Below are 21554 nucleotides of genomic sequence, written 5' to 3'. Positions count from 1 at the left end.
GCCCCTGAGTCATTTTTCTTTTGTCTTTTTCACTGACTGTGTCATGAGTGTTCTGTCTGGTCATTGCTCATTCTTCCTCAGTGGTTTTTTTGCTTTTGCTTTTGTTTTTCTGTTGTTGCTTTTTGAAAGGAACAGTTTGTTTGTTTGTTTTTAGAGAAAGGGGAAGGGAGGGAGAAAGAGAGGGAGAGAAACTTCAACGTGTGAGAGAAAGGATGTGCAAGAGAAACATCCATCAGTTGCCTCTCTCACACCTGGCCCCCAGCCCAGACATGTGCCCGGACCAGGAATTGAACTGGCGACCTTTAAGATTGGCGCTCAATCCACTGAGCCACACTAGCCAGGGCTCTCATTGGTTTTTTTAATGGTTGTGTATCAGTCAGACAGACATGTGAATGAATATACAATTTATTTATCCACCCTTCTGTTGAATATTTAAGTGTTTCAGATATTTTTGTTATAAATAATTTTGCATCAAACACGCTTTTACATCAGTTTTTGTGTACATCACCAGTCCTCCAAATAAATATCTGGGAGTAGTTTGCTGCATCAGCAGATGAAACATTTTAAGTACTTTTGATACAGACTGTCAAATCTGACCACATCCTTTAAGGACCTAATTTAATATACCAGTTTGTGGCACTTACAGCTTTATCCTTGAAGGACTTCAAGAAGTCAGTTTTTCATTTCCCAGATTGACCAGTTGTGTGAAAGTCTCTAGGATTCCTTTTCTGCATTTCTTTACGTATGTTAATGAAAATTAATATGTTTGCCTTTTGTGTTTGACAGATTAGGGAGCAGAGACTAAATACTTTGTAATCAGGTCACCAGACAGGTGCTTATTTATGGATACTTGTGCCTGGTAAGCAACTGTAGAAACCACAGTGAGACCTGCAGCAGCTTCATTTCACTGTTTCAGAAGCTGCGGTTTATAGGATATACTGGAGCAGCCTCAAGTCACTGATGAGAGACCTTCACATTTTTATGTGAATGACCCATGCTGACTGTCCGATCAGTGTGAATGGCCTGGAAAGGAAGAGGGGAAGGAGTCAGGGAGAGGGGAAACAGTATTGCTTTTGGGGACAGAGCTTTGATATATGAGCTCAGCTTTCTGCGTAGACAGCTGTGCAGTCCCTAAACAAGTCTTGCCTTGTATGATGAATGTATACCGGCGGGTCTCCTAATGGGATTAGGTACTTACCAAGATGGAGCAGCTGCTCTTCGCTCGTTCTGCCTGCTTGGTAAGCAAGAACCCACTTACCCCGTCTCCTCCAGCCATTGTTTAAACTAAATATCTGACGGTCTGCTGTCGATAGGTTTCCAGAGCCTCATTTGTCGTAACACTGACCCCGTTCTAGCTAAACACTGAGGAGATGGACACAGAGTGCGGGTTAGAGACATGGTCTGGAAGAATTGGAAGAAATTTTACAAATAACAGTTCCAGCTTCTGGTTTTATAGTACTGTTGGCCCCTGGTTCCTGGCTTCAAAGAACTTAGTCTTTTTTGAAATAAGATACACACACAGGAGAAGATTAAAAGCCAGAACAAATTAAAAATCAGCACCAGGCAATAAGGTTTAGTCCCAAATGAGAAGCATCAACGGTCAGGGCTTTCAGATTTTGGAAAGAGAGGGAACTTGGGGCCTTGGAGATCAGCACCTCATGCTGGAGAATTTATTTAGTTTGTTGATTGTTTTTATTTTTTAGCTGAGCCTTAAAGAATGAGTAAATTTTGAAAATCAGAGGTTGTTCCTCCCAGATGGGTGGTACAATTAAAGGTAGATGTTTGAAAACAAGCAGTGGGTCATTTTGGCTTGTGTGACGGGTTTGTCAGAAAAACCCATCTCTCAGGTCCTTGGCAGTCTCATTTGTAGATGACCTGCAGCCCTTTCCTACAGAGCAAGCAGAACTGTAAGCTCTGCACTGTCTGGCAGAGCCTGTACGGCACCTCCGTCACGAGCACTTTGGAGTTCGGAGACAACAGCAGAGCCAAGGCCCCTGATGAGTCCGTGGGGTCGAGCCAGCAGCCCACGGCGATGTACACTGGGGTAGTTCTGGAGGGCGAGTGGAGTGTGACTCACGGGGTATTTGGGGAACCTAGTCATCCCTAGGTGAAGTCCTGGGTCAGAAGAGGTCTCCCTCTCTTTTGTAAGACTTGCTCCCTGGGGAGACTTAGTGCATCACGGCCTTAAAGTTCCACTGCGTTTCCCAGTCAGGCCACAGAGCCTCGGGTTTTGAAAAACTTTGGAGTCACTGGCAATAGCCATAGGAGACTGTTAAACTTTCAGTGAAGTCAGTACTGTGGGCTGGGATTCAAGTAATTCACGAAAGATAAGGATTACAGACATTTAGACAGACATAAATATCTTCCTACTTTTCAGATACTTAAAAACAATACCCCTTTCAACTAAAAGCTGACACTTGAATATTGTACTTTGTTTTACTACGGGGTGTACTTCAAGATATTCAAAGATGTTTTTCCTACTTAGCCTGCCTGAAAAGCTAATGTTTGAGTTTCATTCTTTTGGAGATTATTAAAATGTAAATCTTTTTCTATTAAGATTAAATAATCATCAACCATTTATATTTGTAACTTCATGGGGAAGAATGAGGGCATAGATGGGATAAGTTAAGGTTTGGAGTAGGTGAGAGGGATCTCAGCTGGTCAGTTCTGCTTTGAGGTCAGCTCAGCCCATCAGAGTGCAGACCAGAGAAAGTCCTGCTCTCCACAGTCCCACCTCCTGCTTGTGAGCTGGTTTCACCTGTAGCTTCACAAGGTTGGAAGTTGAGTGCTGTCTTCTAAAATTATCAGTGAAGTGGCTGGGAAAGATGCCTGGACCCAGTAGTTAACATTTTGAGTTGGTTAGAACCCTGGTTTGTCTGATTGGCACAAATGGACATATTTATTGGATACAGACTCTGGCTCTGCCATGGGCCCTGCCTGCATCCCAGGTGTTGACCCGTTCATCAGCCTTTGTAGGAGTGAAAACTAGTGCCACCGGAGCTGGGAAAGCAGTAAGTGCATTTATTTCCTGCTGAGCTTTACCAAAGTTTGGTTAAGATCTGTCTGGCCCAATTTTTTTTTTCCAGGAGATTGTAGTTCTTCTGGAGGAAATTCCCTTTTTACCCCTTAATCTTCTATTGTGTAGGGAAGAATGGGATTTAGCTCTCATAAAAGGGGTATGAATGAGCTCATGGATGAATTTTTTCCTCCTTTCTTTTGATCCCCATTTACTGAAGTGAGTTTTAGGGTTATAAACTATTATTTTTGCCTCATGTTCTTCCTGACCACTTGCTACTAATTTGGGTTGCAGCTGTTGACATCTTAATAAAACCCCATGAATACATTTGAAGACTTTACATTAACCTCTTAACATCATTTAATCAGTACTTCTCGGTGTGCCACACCAATAAATTTTGTGTCTGCTTTTTTACCCAGCAAGGTTTGAACCTCCAGCACCAAAGGGTTAAGCGTGTCATTAAGACAAGTAGTAGTTATCTGTCTAATAAATGGCCTGGCACTTGACTGGCTTGATTCAATTCAATTTATTGATTTACATAATTCTTTTAAAACTCATTTGTATACTTTTTAATGAGCATATGGAAAAACTGAGCTATATCTTAGAAGATAGAACTGTATAGTACATTCACACAATTGGAATATTATGCAGTAATCAAATTGTTTATGAAAAATTTCCAGTGGTGCAGGAAGGCACTTGAGATATGTAAACTGTGTACGTGGTGCTCTCTCACCAATATGAAAAATATGTACACGTGTTAAAAAAGAGAAAGGGAAAAAGACATGCAGAAAAGAAGTAAACCAGATGTGAATAGTGAATTGTTCTGTCTGGATGAGAAGATTATGAATTAAATTTTTATTCTTTATACTTTTCTATTGCTGTATGCAGTTTTTTATATTGACTGGGTATCACCTTTACAATAAAAAATAAATCCAAAATAAATAAATAAGTCCAGTAAGAAATTGTAAATCATTTTAACCATGTATCTCAGTAAAGGTTTAAAATATAATGAACTTTTAAGGTTAAATTAATGCTTTCTGTAGCAAGACAGTGAGAAACTTCCTCGTGTAAATTTTAAAAATTACTTACAATTTATCATTTAACACTTTAAGTTATCTTACATGTCATTGTTGTTGTTTTTAATAAAGATTTTATTTATTTATTTTTAGACAGAAGGAAAGGGAGGGAGAAAGGGAGAGAAACATCAGTGTGTGGTTGCTTCTAATGTGCCCCCTACTGGGGACTCAACCCGAAACCCAGGCATGTGCCCTGACTGGGAATGGAACCAGCAACCGTTTGATTCGCAGGTTGGTGCTCAGCCCACTGAGCCACACCAGCCAGGGCTTTGTCCATGTATCTTAAACTGGGTGATGCTGGTACTAACTTACAGGTTTTGCTGCAACTGTTTGGAAAACAGTAATTCAGAGTTTTACAAAATTGATGGTAGCAGTTTTGAAAATCTAGAAGCATTTTCATTCTATAGCTTGTGAAATTATTTTATATTTGAAAGTAAACTTTTTATTGAATTGTAACACACATTCACACCAAGTACACAAATGTTAAGTGTACAGCTTATATTTTCAACTTACCCTTGTAACCACATCATTTTATTTTTGTTGTTTTGTGTTCATACATAGCCTTGACAAAAATTTTTTAGTTCTACATACAAAGATATATTGATGTTTAGTCTTCTGTGGTCTCTAGAAGTTACACTCCAGATATTTTGTACTTTTTGCTCTCATAATTGCATTAACTCTTTGGGCTTTTACACTTTTCAAGGAGCTCTACAATTTCGTTCAGAATATTCTTACTCTTAGTTCATGGCAGGAAAATTGGCAATTAAAAATGCAAAAAAAAAGCAAATTACTGACCCCTAGCCTGTGCAGATTCAATTTTTCTTTCATCCCCAATGGGCAACGTGTCTACCACCCCCGCCCCTGGCCCGGCTGTGTGGAACCTGACTCCTGTGTGGGCAGCACAGCTTAGGTTGCTAATCTGAAGAAGCAGATCAGCAGCCGGCAGTAAGTGTGTCAGGCTAGAAATCCTAGACCAGGCTGGGAGGAACTTTAGAGATCGTTGGCCTCAGATGGGGAAACTGAGTCCTCGAAGGTTACACGCCTTGCCCAGCCAGGGTCACAGAATTGACGCCAGAGCAGAGTCTAGAATCTGGATCCTAAACGCATTACTAAACCATGCAAGTTCCTATTCTCGTCTTAAAATTCACCCTTTCTACCTAAAAGGCAACTGTCAGATTGTGAAATCGGCTTCACAAGAAAGATAAATTACCTAATACGTTTTTCAGCCAAGCTTCTTAATGGGGATAACCTGACAGCATCGACCTGTTTTGGAAAATATCCCTTGGGTTACTTCAGATGAATGAGGGGTGGTGTGGGGTGGCATCCATGCCAGTCTGTGATTGTTTAGAGCAGTTCTGAGAGGACATTCAACTGGATTAACCCTGGCAACAGGGAAAGTGTGGCGTGATGTTGACTTGTGACCCTTCCCTGGGGAGCGAGCTGGGTCAGGAGACCCAGCAGAGCTCCTGGAACACAAGGCCGGGGTGTGCTCCGGTCACTGCACGGGGTGACTGACTACTGCATCTGGGAGAAGACCATCAATGTTATAAGACTCTGTTTCTGAAGGGTTTTTTTTTTTCAGTTGGCAAAGGTAGAAAAGTAAATAAGGCTCTGCTCTTTGGTTTTCTAGGAGATGCCAGGCAACATATATTTAGTAAGTATTGGCGACTGTGGTGGGCCCTGGGGATTTGGTGCTTAATAAAATGTGTCTGTTGGGACTTAGTCAGTGGAGCTGGCAGTCCCAAGGAGCGATCACCATTGCCCTCCAGAAATCCTGGCGCTGTTGGTGTGTTATATTCATGAAATGCACAAGTCTCATTAGAGCAAACTGGTTTTTTTGCCTAATTGTAAATTCGTAGGAAAAGGTACCTTGTGAGCGACAGCCATCCTTGGCCCAGCCTTGAGCAGCACTCACCAAAGTGCCATCAGCAGACCACTCTGTTCTTTCTCACTCTCTTTCCACGGTACAGAGGCCGGACTGATTGCTCGGTCCCTCAAGTATCTGTGGCTGTCCCTGCCTTTGAGCTTTTGGACATGTTTCTCCCTTGTTTAAAACACTCCCTCCCCCCCTTCTTTTTCTCCAAATCCTGCCCACCCTTCGAGGCCCAGCTCAGCTCCCGTTTTCGCTCCTCAGAACTCAAGCGGCACTTCTACCCAGGCCATGCTATGAGTGATAGACCTGCAGCTCAGCCTGCTGCAGAGGAGTCGACCCTGGAGCTGCCCCGCCTGTGTGGCCTTGGCTGGAAGCCTTCCTGAATCTAGATTTCTTCGTCTATAAAAATGGGAATAATAATTGCGTTTAGCCATAAGTTGTGCAAATTGAATGAGTTTATACTATTAGAGGCATAGAGCAGTGCTGGTACATAGTTCTCCTTAAATATTAGTTTTAGCAATTATTCCTTCTAGCATGTGTTCAATCATTCAACCCCTTGTGTTATTGCTTAATCATTTTAAGTATCTATTTATTGGCCCTTCATGATATTGAAAAAAGGGGCTTGATTTTACACTTTTTGTTGACCTTTTCTGGCAATAAATGTTCATATAATAGTTCCCCAACATATATCGCTTAAATTGAAACTATTACTATATTAAAGAAAATGGATGGAACACGTGTAAGGAATTGAATAGAAAATACAGGCTTCAGTGTACAGATGGAGTTTTTTTTTTATGATTCTTAAACATGCAATTTGTTCTTCTTTTCATTGTCATTGAGTCTAATGAGCTCTTATGTCCTAATCACCAGAAGTGTGAGCATCATTTAGCAAGGATGCTAGTAATTTCAGGAGGTTGTCTCAGACACTGTTTTCTTCCAGGCCTGTGGTGGGATGGAATCTCAGACAGTAGATTCTGATCTCTCAGACTATCTCAAAGCAGGTGGGTCCTGGGCTGGATGTTACTAACATTCCCTTGCTGAGGGGCACAGGAATTCACCAGTAGGGAGGGGACCTTACCCTTCAGCCACCCTCTTTCTGCCTTTCCCGCCTCCTCCGTTAGCAGCTCAGATGCTCTCACAAGCACCATCTTCCCCATCAGGGTTCACAGACATTTGGGGGAAATCAAAAGGATACCCTCCTGGGGGAAGAGGTGGGGACCCAGGCTGAAGCTGTCAATAAAGAGCTAATTGCAGACGGGAGTTGTGATGGCAGGAACTGCCACAGGGTCCTCGGCTGTCCACCCAGCGATCCAGGACTTCAGCCAGGGCCTCCCCAGAGCCTCGCGGGTGCTCTCTCTGTGGTGAAAATGCTGTGTTTCTCCTTCTTCTAGGCTGGAACAAGACATTAAAAAGTTAAAGGCTGACCTACAGGCCAGCAGGCAAGTGGAACAGGAGCTCCGAAGTCAGATCAGCTCCCTCTCAAGCACCGAGCGAGGGATCCGCTCAGAAATGGGCCAGCTCCGGCAGGAGAACGAGCTGCTGCAGAACAAGTACGTGCACCTGCTGGGCCCTGGGGAGCCACGCGCTGGAGCTCAGGACTCGGGATGGCAAAGGGACCTAGTGGAGGGGGTTTTAAGTAAAATGTTTAACATTTAATTTAGTACCAGATAGTCAACATGTTACAAAATCTGTAAGAACTTACTTCTTTTCAACAAGTTTATTAATATTGCTATTTTGTCTTCTGTTGTTTAATAACTTTTCTTAGCTTGAAGTATTTACTGAGCTTTTGTGATAATATAAGTGAAGTTGACAAGTATTTCTCCACAATTTAAAGCTCTTGCTCCACACTGAGTGAAAGTTTCCCAGAGAATTAGACTCCATTTTGATTTTCAAAATTAAAAAATGACATTGAACTTTGAGTTTATTTGAAGAGGCAGGGGAAAAGCCAGGTCTTCTGTGTGAATTCTTATGCTTTCTATTTATTCTTTCTGGAATTACTTCTTGACCTAATGTGGGCTTGCCCCATTGGAAGAGTAGTCCTTCAAGCCTGAGTCACAGGGCCAGCTTCCTGGTGGGGGATGTGTGAGGGGCAACCAGTGGGTGTATCTTTTGCACATCAATGTTTCTCTGCCTCTCTTTCTCCCTCTCTTCCCCTCTCTCTAATAATAAATAAATTTAAGAGAAAGAGTAGTCCTTCAACACTTTTAAGGAATATAACTCAAAAGCTAAAGCATTATAGGCAAATAACCTCCCCATTTCTTCTGACCCACATAAGTGATGGCTGTAGCATTGATAGAGGACAGCTCACCCTTACTGCTATATTTAGGTAAACTCAATTTATATTGGCATGTTAAGCCGGGGGTGGTCCTAGGTAAAGATGGTAATATGCCTGAAATTCCTATCCAAAATGAAGCATCCCATGACTCTGAGATCTATTTTGGGGTACTCTGGAAAAAGTGTCTCCCAGCCAGAAGGGAAAGGCTCCGGCATAATTACGTTCAGACAAAGACAGACCTTCCCCTGCCTGCCCTTTACCTCAGTTTCAGTGAGGCTGGTTGCATTAGCTGTTCCTCGGTCAGACCGAAGTTCTTTCAAGTGCTTCGGGGCACTTGAATTAGCTCTACAGTTCTCTTTCCCTCCGATAGAAAATTGTTTTACCGTATTTTTTGAATTGCCTTCTGTAGGTAGAACAAAGGCTAGGTCTGATTTTGACTCTTATATGGCCGCTTGCTTATTGCTAATAAGAATTATTAAATAATAATGACAATGTGTTTTCCCTCCGCACTCTGGTAGTTGATATTTATGATTTGCTGTTCAAACTTCTTGTTTACTTTGGCCTTAAAATGATAAGGAGGAGCCTTGTTTTCCAGGGTTTATAGTAGGTATTTGTAATTGTAAAATTCTGCGTGACGATCATGTCCATGTAGGTTACATAATGCTGTACAAGTGAAGCAAAAAGACAAGCAGAACATCAGCCAGTTGGAGAAAAAGCTAAAAGCTGAGCAGGAAGCCCGAAGCTTTGTAGAAAAGCAGTTAATGGAGGAGAAAAAACGGAAGAAGTTAGAAGAGGCTACGGCTGCCCGGGCTGTCGCGTTCGCTGCTGCGTCTAGGTATGTGTGTCCGTGTCACCTGAGTGCTTAATATGTGGTTGGCTGTGCTCGTTCCGAGACAGCCGTGGGAATTTGATGCCTCAGGCAGGATTGGAAATACAACAGTTGTGCACAGATGGACTGCTTTTAAATACGGTTTTATTAGCTTAAACTCCATCCGTGCAAGCTGCACTCTCTCATAACAGCTTCATCCTCAGTGACCTCATCTACAAAGTGGCACGAGGGAGTCATGCTCCCCATGCCTGGGTTTCCAGTCACTTTCCTTCAGACAGATAACTGCTAAACACTTCGAAAGAACCAATCCGGAATTTTATTCCCTTTGTATCATTATTACTCCCTACAATTACATGTGTTTCTGGAGTTTTTATCTTAAAATGGAAGAAAGGTAAGATCTTGGTTCCCCAAGTACTATGTACTGACTTCTCATGTTTTTGTTGGCTATCAGCAAACTGTCAAATGAGCTGGAAAAGATGGGGCAAAAATGAGCCCTGGCTGGTATGGCTTAGTGGATTGAGCACCAGCCTTTGAACCAGAAAGTCACCAGTTCGATTCCCAGTCAGGGCACACGCCTGGGTTGCAGGCCAGGTCCCTAGTCAGGGGCGTGCAAGAGGCAACCATGTGTCTTTCACACACTGATGTTTCTCTCCCTCCTTTTCTCCCTCTCTTCTGTTCTCTCTAAAAAAAGAAAATAAGTAAAATCTTTTATTCTTTTATTTTTTTCTTATAACATTTTTTATTGTTCAAATAAATAAAATCTTTAAAAACTGTGTTTTTAAAAAATGAAATTTAAATCACTATTAGATATCATTGAATTTGTGGAGTGATGAAAATTAGGGACTGCTTCTCTGTACCAGTGACAAGTATGCAGCTCCTCCAGAACCCGCTGTGTAACTGCCATCTGAATTCGACAAGGAGGGAGAGAGATAAGAGCCTCTTGGTTTGTTTTTGGCTTTTACTTCACATTATCACTTTTTCCCTTCATTTTCTTGACTAGTGAAGTCAGCTGCATAGTGGGGGTCAGTTATGGGTTTACAGATGCATAGTGAGGGTAAATTATTATCATTTTTTCATTTTAAGTTTCTATCATAATTTGCAGCTATGTGATATAATTCAACTGGCATTTGTCCTTGGGTTTTGCTGTTTTGTATTTGGTGTGTTAATGGCCTTCTTGGGTTCTGGCATTTGCAGGATAATTGACCAATCATTAGCTTACTTTCAGGAAGTAATAGCAGGAGAGAACTTTTCATCCTGTGACCATGTCTCGCCTCAGCAGACTCTGTACTGCAGATGGCTGAGCTCGCTCAGCATCTGTACAGCCCCTTTACTAGCACAAGACCCTTTACTACTCTGCCTCACCCTAACCCTCACTTAGTGTGGGGTTTGGAGGGTTTCGTTTGTTTAAAGATTTGTAAGCATCTCTGAAGCACTTACACTTGCAGTTTTCCCTGAACAAACTATCTAGCATGGCCCATGCTGTCCTTAATTCATCTCATACCGACACTTCTTTCAAAAACCCACTGAGGAGGATGGGACCATTCCTTAACCGTATGTGTAGTGCTTCTCATGCTGGAGAATCAGAAAACTGGTTTTAGTCTCTATCCTAAACCCTTTTTTGTTTCCAGTTAGGCTTATTCGTTTTGGTCTTATCCTTAGATAGTCCTTGTTTGCCATTACTGGTGTAGAGGTGGTTTTTATTCTTAAGTAAATCTCAAGGCATTAAGTCTCTCACTGGACTTACATTTGGGGTAGGTGAGGACACCCACTTTCTTCATCAGGCTAGGCTGTGAAATCTGAATAGTTCATCAGCTTTGGACTAGTCTATGCCATCGTCCTTTGTAGTTTATCCTATTACAGCCTTGAGAAGCCACTCAGTGCTGCTCCCTTCTTATTTTTTGTTCCAGGTCCACGGCAGCCCTATGACTAAAGAAAGGTGGAAATCCCAATTCATAGTCCTTTAGAAGTGAAAAATTTTTTTGGCTCACTTTCCCCTGCTGGTCATGTCTGTCTTTGTCTTGCTCAGTTTGTGTGCATTGTCTCAAGTCATATGGCCCAGTGGAAACCACAGTTCTTATCCCAGTTCTCTGACCTACCGACTCGGTGACACTGGGCTAGTATTATATCTACACAACCTCAGTTTTCTTATTTATAAACTGGTATAGTTACCCTTCCCCATAAAGAGGGTAGTGTGGGTAAAGTACCGAGCTTGGTGCCTGGCTCATATCAGATACCCAGTTAATGATAATTATTTTAGAGAGTTTGTTGAAATTGTCAAACGGTAGAGAGAATGAGCTGACACCTGACTGACTCTGGAGTATAAGAGAAATAGCAATCCTGCGATATAAGTAAAGCTGTAGTCTTTTAAGTGCCCTTATTTCCTTCTCTTCTTTTTCAAAAGGGGAGAGTGCACCGAAACCTTACGGAATCGGATCAGGGAATTGGAAGCAGAGGGCAAGAAGCTTACGATGGACATGAAGGTGAAAGAAGACCAGATCAGAGAACTAGAGCTGAAAGTTCAGGTAATGAGCGAACCAAAGACTTTCTTGTACTTGAATTTCTCCTCTGTGTTTGATTTGTGGTTTGCGATATAATATGGAGAGTGTGCCTTTTGATACAGGCAAATCCCATGGCATCTGAAAAAGTCTATGTAACAGAAGGAAACTCTAATCCCGCCCAACTCATTCATATTGTATTTAATTTAGCCAGATTCTAATTCAAGCCAGAAATGTTAATGGTCCCTTGATATGTTTTATGCCAGAATATAGATTCACTTCATTTTTTTAGCTTATAGGCAAGGCTAGTGTCTTCTGAAATTTATACATATCTTATTAGCCCTAACCCTCTGTTCATTGCCAGGGAATTGACTATTATGGGGGGCTCTGAACCTTCCACATTGCAATTCTGAGCAGTGCATGGCGAGGGAAGCTGCCAGTGCTGTGGGCATAGCCAGTTTTGGGGCCATGTGTACCGCAGCCAAGTAATTGGCATTGGTTCTTCAGGGGAACCTTTAAACCTAATGTCATGCATTGTAACATTACAGTAACTTGACTCATGTGGAACTGGTAGGAAATGACCGGCAGTCAGTGGAGTAGATAGATGACCTAGAGAGAAACCGTAAAGTGTACGGGAAAGGCGGCATCAGAAATGGGTGGGAACAGTGAAGAAAAAATAATAAAATTAGAAGGTCATCTCATGTTACACAAAAAGACATTTCAGATGAAAAGTTAGGGAAAAAAGAAACATTTTGTTTTAAACTAGGTAAAAATATAGTAGACTTTCTTTGATCTTGAAACGGGAAGACTTTCGAAACAAAATTAATGGAAGAGGTGACAGAAGGAGGCCGAACTGTGGACGATAAGCACACAATGAAATATATACAGATGATGTGTTATAATATGGAAACTTACACAGTCTTATTAATTACTGTCACCCCACTACATTTTCTTAAAGATTTAATTAAGTAATATTTTAGAGAGGGAGATATCAGTATGTGGTTTCCTCTCATGTGACCCCTACTGGGGACCTGGCCCGCAGGCTGGACATGTGCCCTGACTGGGAATCACACCAGCGACCCTGTGGTTCACATGCGGGTAGTCAGTCCACTGAGCCACACCACCAGGGCCTAATAAGTTTAATATAAAAAATTAAATAAGTAAAAATTTTACACTGCAGTCATAATGGAAGAAATAACGTGAAAAAATATAAATGAAAAAAGTCAATTGGAAAAGGGTATAGATAGATATTGCAACAAATATAAATACAGAATTAATATTCTTGATATATAAATAACTCATAAAAATTGCTAAGCTCAAATATACAGAAAAATGGGCAAAGGATTCGAACAGTTAATCCCCAGAAGAAATATAAATGGCTGATAAGAACATATCCATATATCCTTATTACTCATCAAAGACATAGGTTAAAATTGAGTATCATTTATCTACTGTGAAATTAGCAAAGAATTTTTAAATGATAATATCAACCCGAATAAGCCTGCAGTGAAACAGGCCTCATGCATCACTGATGGAAATGTAACTTTCTGGAAAGGATTGTGTACTTTTTAAGTATTTCCCTTTTTAGGGTTCCAGCCTAAGGTAAATATTTTAAAATCTCACTAATGATAGATGTATAGAGATGTTCATCATGGTAGTATATAAATGCAAGAAATATGGAAACAGTCTTAACAAATATGTGATTTGTTTAATAAATTATGGTACATATATATGTGGGAATATTATACAGCCATTAAAAATTACATTTTTAAAGAACACTTGAGATTGTATAAGTTTTTTAAAAACTATACAAAGCTCTACATATATACTGTAACTTCAGTCATGTTAAAAAAAATACACATGCTCAAAAGACTAAAAGAATATATATAAAATTTTTCACAGTATTGGGATTTTGGGTGATTTTCATTTTCTTTCTTAAACTTCAATATATTTTAAAATTCTCTGTAGTAAGTCTGGATTCCTCTCTTAAAATGAAGAAATTAAAATATCTATATACATGTATTTAATAAGTACATTACTAGATATTTTAAGTGGACTTACTCTGCAGTATGCCCTGTCAAAGTAATTAACATTTTTACAGATTTTAGTAAGAGTGCGGTCTTGGCAGATTTGATGACAGTATTATAGCAACATTTGCAACTGGCAGCAAGGAAAATTAGCCTTGTAAGAAAGTGTTCATGTGGAGACAGAAAAGCCCAACATAGGCAAATTTATCTACTAAAATGTTTTCGTACGTGCACATTGCCATATACATCCATTTTGTACTCCCTCTAAGTGGTGAGGTCTAAACCCATAGACCAGTAGCATTCTGTGTTTTAGGGGCCAGGTCAATAATAGCAGGATTTTATTTGTGATTTCAGGCTAATTTATAGACATCGATGCCAAAACTATCTTGTAACATTGCTGCTTTGATGATATTGATAGGAGCTTCGGAAGTATAAGGAAAATGAGAAGGACACTGAGGTGTTAATGTCAGCACTCTCGGCCATGCAAGATAAAACACAGCACCTGGAGAACAGCCTGAGTGCAGAAACGAGAATCAAGCTGGACCTGTTCTCTGCACTGGGGGACGCAAAGCGACAGCTCGAGATTGCCCAAGGTAGGAGAGCCGCAGGTCCCGGGTGAGGTGGTGTGCCCGAGAATGCACAGAAGCACAGAGCGCATTTCTGTTTTCTCCTTCAGCAGTGACGTGCCCAACATTGACATTCAGGAGTCATCACATTAATTCATTCTTGCGACATATTTTGAAGTGAGAACATGTTGGGACAGGGCACCCAGAGAAGAGTATGAGCTTCTGTGCTCAAGGAGCTCGTAGTGTTGTTGAAAAATTAGAGAACTGCAGTTACCCAGAGGTGCTGGTGGCCCCAGTAAGTGCAGGGTCCGTGGGAACATAGAGAGGCAGGGACAAAGCCAGTCTGGGAAGGCAGAGGGCTCAGGGAAGCTGATGTCCGAGCTGGGTCCTGACAGATGAGCAAGGGTAGCCCAGTGAAGAAGGAGTTTAGCAGGGGAGAGAGCTAGAGAAGCATCTCAGCTAAAGCAGGCTGAGCAAGGCCAGGGAAGCTAGGAGGGCTGGATGCATTCAGAACGGGCACTGGCTCCGCTTGGCTGGAGCGAAGGTTACAGACGAGGGACTGGCGGCGGGAGGGTCTGGAGAGCAGCGCTTCACTTGGCAGTTATTTACTGAGACCCACTGTACTCCGGGTACTGTGACAATCCCTGAGGGACAGACAGCAACATGCAAATATGTGTCAGACGGTGATGATGCAGTGAAGGAGACAGAGCAGTGACGAGGCGGCAGGGGTGTGTGTGGGCGCACCCCAGTGTGACGTGTGAACAGCAAGAGTCCGAGTAGCTAGCCTTAGAGCAGAGACTGAAAGAAGAGAATGAGTGAGTCCTGTAAACCCTGGGGGACAGCACTGCAGGCAGAGAAGGGAGCGTGTGTGGTGGCCGTTAGGATGGCAGCCTGAGTACAGGGAGAGTGGGCAGCCTCAAGTATCAGGGGCCACATTCTGCCAGATTACGTAGCCCATAGAAAGGACTTTGGACTTGACTTTAAGTGACGGGGGACATTTTTGGAAGGCTTCTGAACAGAGGCATGACTTGGACTCATGAAAAGAAATTTGGACTTTTGTCCAAGAAATTGATTAGCCACCAACAGATTACTAGAAAAGAAAATTTAAAGAATTGACTTAGTAGAAAGGAAAGAATATTTCAACAAGTACTTAGGAGTGTTCACACTTACTCGCTGTAAAGGATTGTGCTAGAAGCTAAAGGGGAGGCAGGTGAACCAGACGTAGTCTAGGGCAGTGGGGCTCAGACTGTTTGGTCTTAGGGAGCCCTTTATGCTCCTAAAATTACTGAGTACACCAAGGAAGGTTTTTCTAAACTGGATTATATCTGTCAGTATTTACCTATTAGAAATTAAAACTATAAACATTTACTTCTTGATTCATTTTAAAATAAAATAAAACATATGACTTGTTGACATAGTTTTATGAAAAGTAACTATTTCCCAAAAAATTAGTGAGAAAAGTACTGTTGTTTTACACTTAGGAAATCTTTATAGTTTCTGGCTTAATGAAAGTAGATCTATTCCCATCTCTGTTTCTACATTCAGTCTGTTGTAAATCACTTGTCATGTTGGTTCTGGAAGATTTTTTTATGCCCACGAGGGAATGAGTGTGAAGAAGGCAAATAATGTGTTAGTAGTATTGTGAAAGATAGTTTGAACTCTGTGGCCCCTGTGAGAAGACCAGCAAGCAGCAAGGCCTGCGCCATTAGGTGAAAGCAGAGGGCTTGCTTGAAAGGCAGGAGAGATCAGGGGTCTCTGCAGGAGGCAGGGTCACTGGGTGGGCTTTGAAGGGTGATTCTGAGAGCAGAGAATGGCAGGGAAGAACACTGTTAACCTGCGGGAACAGCGTAAGTGAAGGAAAGTGCTGGGAATGCCTAGGGGAGCAGTCCAGCGACCACAAGCTGGGGGACCTGGAAGAAGACTGGGAGGTCAGGAGGCCCACGAACGAAGCCAGGCCAGAGAACGTGCTCCTCCAGGGAAGAAGGAGTGACACGTTCTGGCTGTTATTTTGGAAATAATTTTCCAGTGTGAAAGATGGATTTAAAGGGTGGAGTGGAGGCAGAGAGGTCAGTTAGGAAGCTACCACTGTCTTCAAGAGGTGGTGACTGTGGGGGAGGAGGGTGGTCCACACAGGGGAGGGAGGGAGGGAGTTACTGGAACCAAGGAGGAAGAGCAGGAACCTGTGAGGAATGAGAAGACAGCGTTTGGTTTGGGATGTTTTCATTGGGGGTTGCTTCTTGGACACCCAGGTGAAAAATGTTCGTTCAGTCAGTGGGGATTTTGGGCCTCAAGCTCAGATAGAAGACCAAAACCTGTGGGGGTGCAGGGGAGGCAGGGGGTGGGATATAGAAATTGTGAGAAGTTAGCGAAGCCATAGGAGTGGTGTGGGGTGACCCAGATGGCAGAGCAAGAAAAGAGAAGGGAGTTGAGAATGGGGCCCACTCATCTGTGGACTCAGAGAAGGGCATTGAAAAAGAAGGTTCCTGGAAATCCTGCTTTAAAGCTGAACTTCTGATCGTGCACAGTGGGGTTTTTTTGGTTTTTGTTTTGCCTACTTGGCTCAGCTCCCTGAGAATTGGCCACCTCTCTCTGCTGCAGCCTGTGTACTGGGATTTGCACACTTGGAAGAGATTCCTCCCCCACCCCCTTTCAGTGAAGCAGCACCTGGTCTCAGAGTAGCCAAGGGGAGCTCGGTTTATCAGCCCAGGAATTCTTTCAAAGCAACAAAGCAGAGAGAAATGTCTTTTTCAAAGCTCTGGCAGTGGCGTTTGCATATTACTGATTAAAGAAATCAAACTTAAATCTGCGTAAAAAAAAAAAAGATCCAGCGACTCATTTATCAGATGCCAGAAGGTATTCTATTCATCTGAGGCTTATTTTGTTAAAAGGGAAGGAGGATTTTGAGGCTCTGTTAAAGCTGAGGGAACATAAAAGAAGTCACAGGGAGCAGGTTCTTCCTAGGGCTCTTCGCTGCTGCCTCCCTCAATACTTCCCTTCACTGTCATGCTCAGAATATTCTAATAAGCTCCCAACTTTGTAATTCAAATCAAACCCATGTTGCTTTTCTCCTTTCTACTTTCTATATCATTTGATTCATCCTGGTTCCAAAATGACTTTCATCTCTACTACATCCTTTTTAAAAATACGGTACCATGTTCAGTTACATTTTTAAATATATTACTATCTTCCATAGGACTGGGATGCAATTCAAATTCAGCCTCTGTCTCCTCTAAGCATTTAAGTTTCTGAAGGCTAGTCCTAAGTGTTCTTCCCTCAGGAGACCAGGGAGCTTCAAAGAATGATGGAAATTGCATGGGCTTTTTTTTTTTTTTTTTTAAATTTTTTTTCAGAGGAAGGGAATGAGAAAGAAAGGGAGAGAAACATTCATGTGTAGCTGCCTCTCTCACACCCCCTGCCCGGGACCTGGCCTGCACCCCAGGCATGTGCCCTGATTGGAATAGAACTAGTGACCCTTTGGTTCACAGGCCAGCACTCAGTCCACGGAGGCACGCCAGCCAAGGCGGAAGTTGCATGGGCTTTGGAACAGAGTGGTCCTGGGTTGAAATCCTGCTCTACCTCTTAATGACGGAGTGACTTTGGGCAAGATGTGTAACTTGCAGGGCCTCAGCTTTATCCTGGGCTGGGTACTAGGGACATAGTAATTGGGCGGGGGGGAGGGGAGTACATAGTCTCTGCCCTCATGGAGTTCACGGTCCAGTGGAGACAGGATGGACACAGGTCGTTACCTAAATGAGTTACAAGAGACAGAAGGGTGCGGGAGGTAGGAGTGCAGACAGTGGAGCCAGGCTGCAGAGATTTGAACCTGCCTCTGTTCAACCTCTCTACGCCTCAGTTTCCTCATCCATAATGTGGATGATGATAATAATTTCCACCTGATAGGGTTGTTGTAGTAAATGAATAAGTTCGTATGTGGAAGCACTTACAGCAGTATCTGCACATTGAATACTGTAACTATTATCATTATTACAAAGGGTAAAGTGACAGAAAGGGAAGAATCAGGGTGTGTTGGGAGTGGGTAGGTAGGGTCTGGTTTAAATGAAAGGATTAGAGGAAGCTTCGTGAGGAGGTAAAAGCAGAAACCACGAAGAGTTAACAGCAGGAGAAGGCACAAAAGGGGAAGCAGCCCGGGGCCGCCAGGAGCTGGCTGGGTGTAAGAAACTCAGTGTAGTGCGGGAGAGCGGCCACGGAGGTCCGCTCATTTTCTATTAAGAGGACCTCCGGGCAAAGCGTATCGTTGGGACTGATTCTGAGACCTCGGTTTTCTGTACTGCTTGGTCTGACGCTCAGAGATCGTCCGCCCTCCCAGGAAAACATTTCGGCTTGAGAGGGAGAGCCTTAGTTCAGAGTCAGCAAGCTCTCACACTGTCGTCGGTGACCTACCACGCTCAAACTGGGCTCCTGAAAATGAGTCTCTTCGCTTAGTCACGCCTACACAAACAGTCCCTTGTACCTGTAAACCATGGCCCTGGGGCCAGGCCTGTTCTTGTACCACCATGGGCTAAGAATGGTTTTTACATTTTTCCATGGTTAAAAGGATAAAAATAAATAAAAAACAGTATGTGGCAAAGACAGTATGTGGCTTACCACACCTAAAATATTTACTATTTGGCCCTTTACAGGAAAGTTATCTACCCTCACGAACCATCACAGTTGGAGTCACATTTGGGATTGGCCCGAAGGGGCATTGTGTTGGGTTAGCGCTCCCTTCTCACTGATGGTGGGTCTTTGATCTTCCAGGACAAATTCTTCAGAAAGACCAGGAGATCAAGGACCTAAAACAGAAGATAGCCGAAGTCATGGCCGTCATGCCCAGCATAACATACAGTGCCGCCAGCAGCCCCCTGAGCCCTGTCTCCCCCCACTACTCTTCCAAATTTGTGGAGACCAGTCCCTCTGGACTCGATCCCAATGCCTCTGTGTACCAGCCCCTGAAGAAGTGAAGGCCGGCCGATGCGTCCTGCCCGGCAATTTGGTGACCAGACGGCATTGCAGAGGGGCGTCTCTGGCAGTCAAGATAAAAAGTTTATATTGTATTTTGTGGGACTGTATATGTTGTCGTTTTTAAAAAGGGGGGGAAGATAACATCCAGGTCTGATTAGAACTGCCCATCATCAGTTTTTCTTGTAAATTTTTAGAAGACCTCACAGAACTTTGCAGTTTATTTTTCTCGGCCAATACATTAAAACCGTTCTTGGATTTCAAGTAGCCAATTTTGCCTTTTATGTATTCTTACGGTTTCCTCTTGAAGAAGGAAAAAAAAAGCAGGGTTTTTGCTTCTCAATCTCTATTTTTTTTGTTTTGTTCCTGAATAAGCAAAACCTGCACAGTGGATCCACATGGGGTGATAACAAAAAATTTTAGTTCTTAGAGCGAAAGAACTAGTTAAATAACCTAACCCAGTGTTGCTCATACAACTGATTCGAGAATACAGTTCTTGATACCCCAGCAAACGAACATCGATTACCCCTCTAAGGACCAAACAAGTTCAAGGGGCGGCGCTAAGCCGAGGGGAGACACTCAGGCGATGAGACAGTCGTGAGACAGTGTCGGGGTTGCGTTTGAAATGCTCACGTTCCCGCCGGTGCGTCGAGTCCTAGACAGTCGCTAGCAGCAGTCCTGTTCACAGTGCCTTGGGAAACGACGTTTCAAGAGGAAACTTGCTGACGTTAGACTGTCTTCCCCTCTGTCACCATCCGTCTTCTGTCTGTCTCAAGCTCACTGCGGACCCTGCTGGGAAACGGGTGGGTAGCCGGGCCGCTCGTTAGCGCACGGCCGCTTCTTCCGTTTCTGTTCGCAGAAAGCGCAGCAGTGTTCTGGGTTGTCAGCACCTGGGACCGGGTGGGGCGGCGTCTGTGTACCAGACTGCGATGACAGCTAATAAAAGCTGCAGTTCCAGGCTTTTTGTTTTCGTTTTGTTTTGTTTTCATTTCGTTTAACTGTGCTTTCCACTCTTCATCATCTTGTGTTCAACAGTTTAGAAGGAACTTGACTATTCCTCAGCTCTTGTGCCAAGGGGTATTTTTTTAAAGAGTTTCAAACTCAAAACTCTGCACCAAGATTTCAGTTTCAAGTGTCTATTACACATTGGTAGAAAAGTGTTTGCACTGGCAACTTTTGGAAGTGTTTAAGAATCGGGGTGGGGGAGGGGGGAGGGACTGGGAGAGGGAGGGACAAAGCAAAATTGTATTTGGCAACTAGAAAAATGAAGAAACCAAATAGATTGGTTTTTTGCTTCCTTGCCATGGATTCTGGAAGGGCATAGTTGTTCTAAAATTTCCTGTTAATTGGCATGTACGTCTCATTTAAAGCAAATTAAGTAGGGCAAGCAAGTCAGCAAAATAGAAGTATTTTTTTTAATCGCAGATCTTATTTTGGCATTAAAAAGAAAATCTAGCTTCAGCCAGGTGTGCATGTCGCTGCCATTTTGCATTTTTGAATCATCGTGTAACTGTCACCACGGAAGTGTTACTCAGAACTGTCATGGAGTTTTTCTCATCTTTGTGCAAAACCATGGAAAATTGTCACTGACTTTGTGTTGAGGTTCCCCCATTTTGCTGCCTTTTGGGACGCCATTTTCGTTAAATACTTGGTCTTGGCTGCATTCTTTTTTTTTCCCCCCGTGGGGTTCAAAAGAATAAACATTTTCTTACAGATACAACTAGTTTTTGCCTTTTTAACTTCTCAGGAGGGCACAACAAGTTAGATGGTTCTGAATGGACCTAGATTGTCGCTCTTGTTCTCTCATCTCAGGGCCGTGGGGAACAGGCACAGGATTTGGCATGAGTCCATCCAGGGTCTCAGGTTGGTTTCACTTCCAGTCTTACTTAAAACACACCCATTCCCCTGCTCTTTCCTCCCCCCCCCCTTCCTCTGTCCCTCCCTCCTTCCTCTCTGCCTCCCTCCCTCTCGAGTTCTTTCTCTCGGTATCTGATTAGAACCAAGGCTGACCTGTCTTCTGGTACAACCCTTCTTGCCTAAAAAATCATGTTAGTCATGGGGTTGGAAGGTAGTGGGTGGGAAAATCTTGAGAGCAAATTTCATTCCCAGTCTCCAGAATCTTGTTGATCCACTTTGGGACCAATACCCTGTGGGGTTTCCTGCCTTGCTGATCCCAAACTGACCTCCAAGGTCACCACTTCGAAATCTTCCCTTGTTTCTGGAGGCTCTGCTTTCATCTTCTGAGAAGCCAGGTGCCTCTCTTGGCCCATGTTTTTCTCTCTTGGCCATTGTTACAATTGATCTTAGCTCCAGTTTTTTTAAATTCTGCTCTTGGTGCCTCACCTCTGTCCTGGTCGCTGGATAGCCTTCCTGGGCCTCCGCGATCAAGGCTCTCACGGACACACCTCAAACTACCGTAAACAAGAGTCCTCGGGGGG

The 21554-nt window shown here is 43.1% G+C and overlaps 1 protein-coding gene across 2 annotated transcripts in view; it reads left to right on the top strand.

Annotated features, from left to right (window-relative positions):
* MACO1 (macoilin 1) overlaps positions 1-20080 on the top strand; it is a 59169-nt gene extending 39089 nt beyond the window's left edge. For both annotated transcript variants that reach the window (XM_037135838.2, XM_037135837.2), the window contains 5 exons: positions 7357-7515; positions 8893-9075; positions 11471-11591; positions 14010-14184; positions 18916-20080. In XM_037135838.2, coding sequence (XP_036991733.2) covers positions 7357-7515; positions 8893-9075; positions 11471-11591; positions 14010-14184; positions 18916-19118 — 841 coding nt within the window. In that variant the 3' untranslated portion in view covers positions 19119-20080. The remainder of the gene's footprint in view (positions 1-7356; positions 7516-8892; positions 9076-11470; positions 11592-14009; positions 14185-18915) is intronic.
* Positions 20081-21554: the final 1474 nt, after the last annotated feature.

Source organism: Artibeus jamaicensis, unplaced genomic scaffold (genome assembly GCF_021234435.1).
Source record: "Artibeus jamaicensis isolate MK-2021 breed Jamaican fruit bat unplaced genomic scaffold, CSHL_Jam_final scaffold_847, whole genome shotgun sequence".
NCBI lineage: Eukaryota > Metazoa > Chordata > Mammalia > Chiroptera > Phyllostomidae > Artibeus > Artibeus jamaicensis.
The sequence above is the reverse complement of the archived record's forward strand: the minus strand, read 5'-3'. Positions and strand labels throughout refer to the sequence as shown.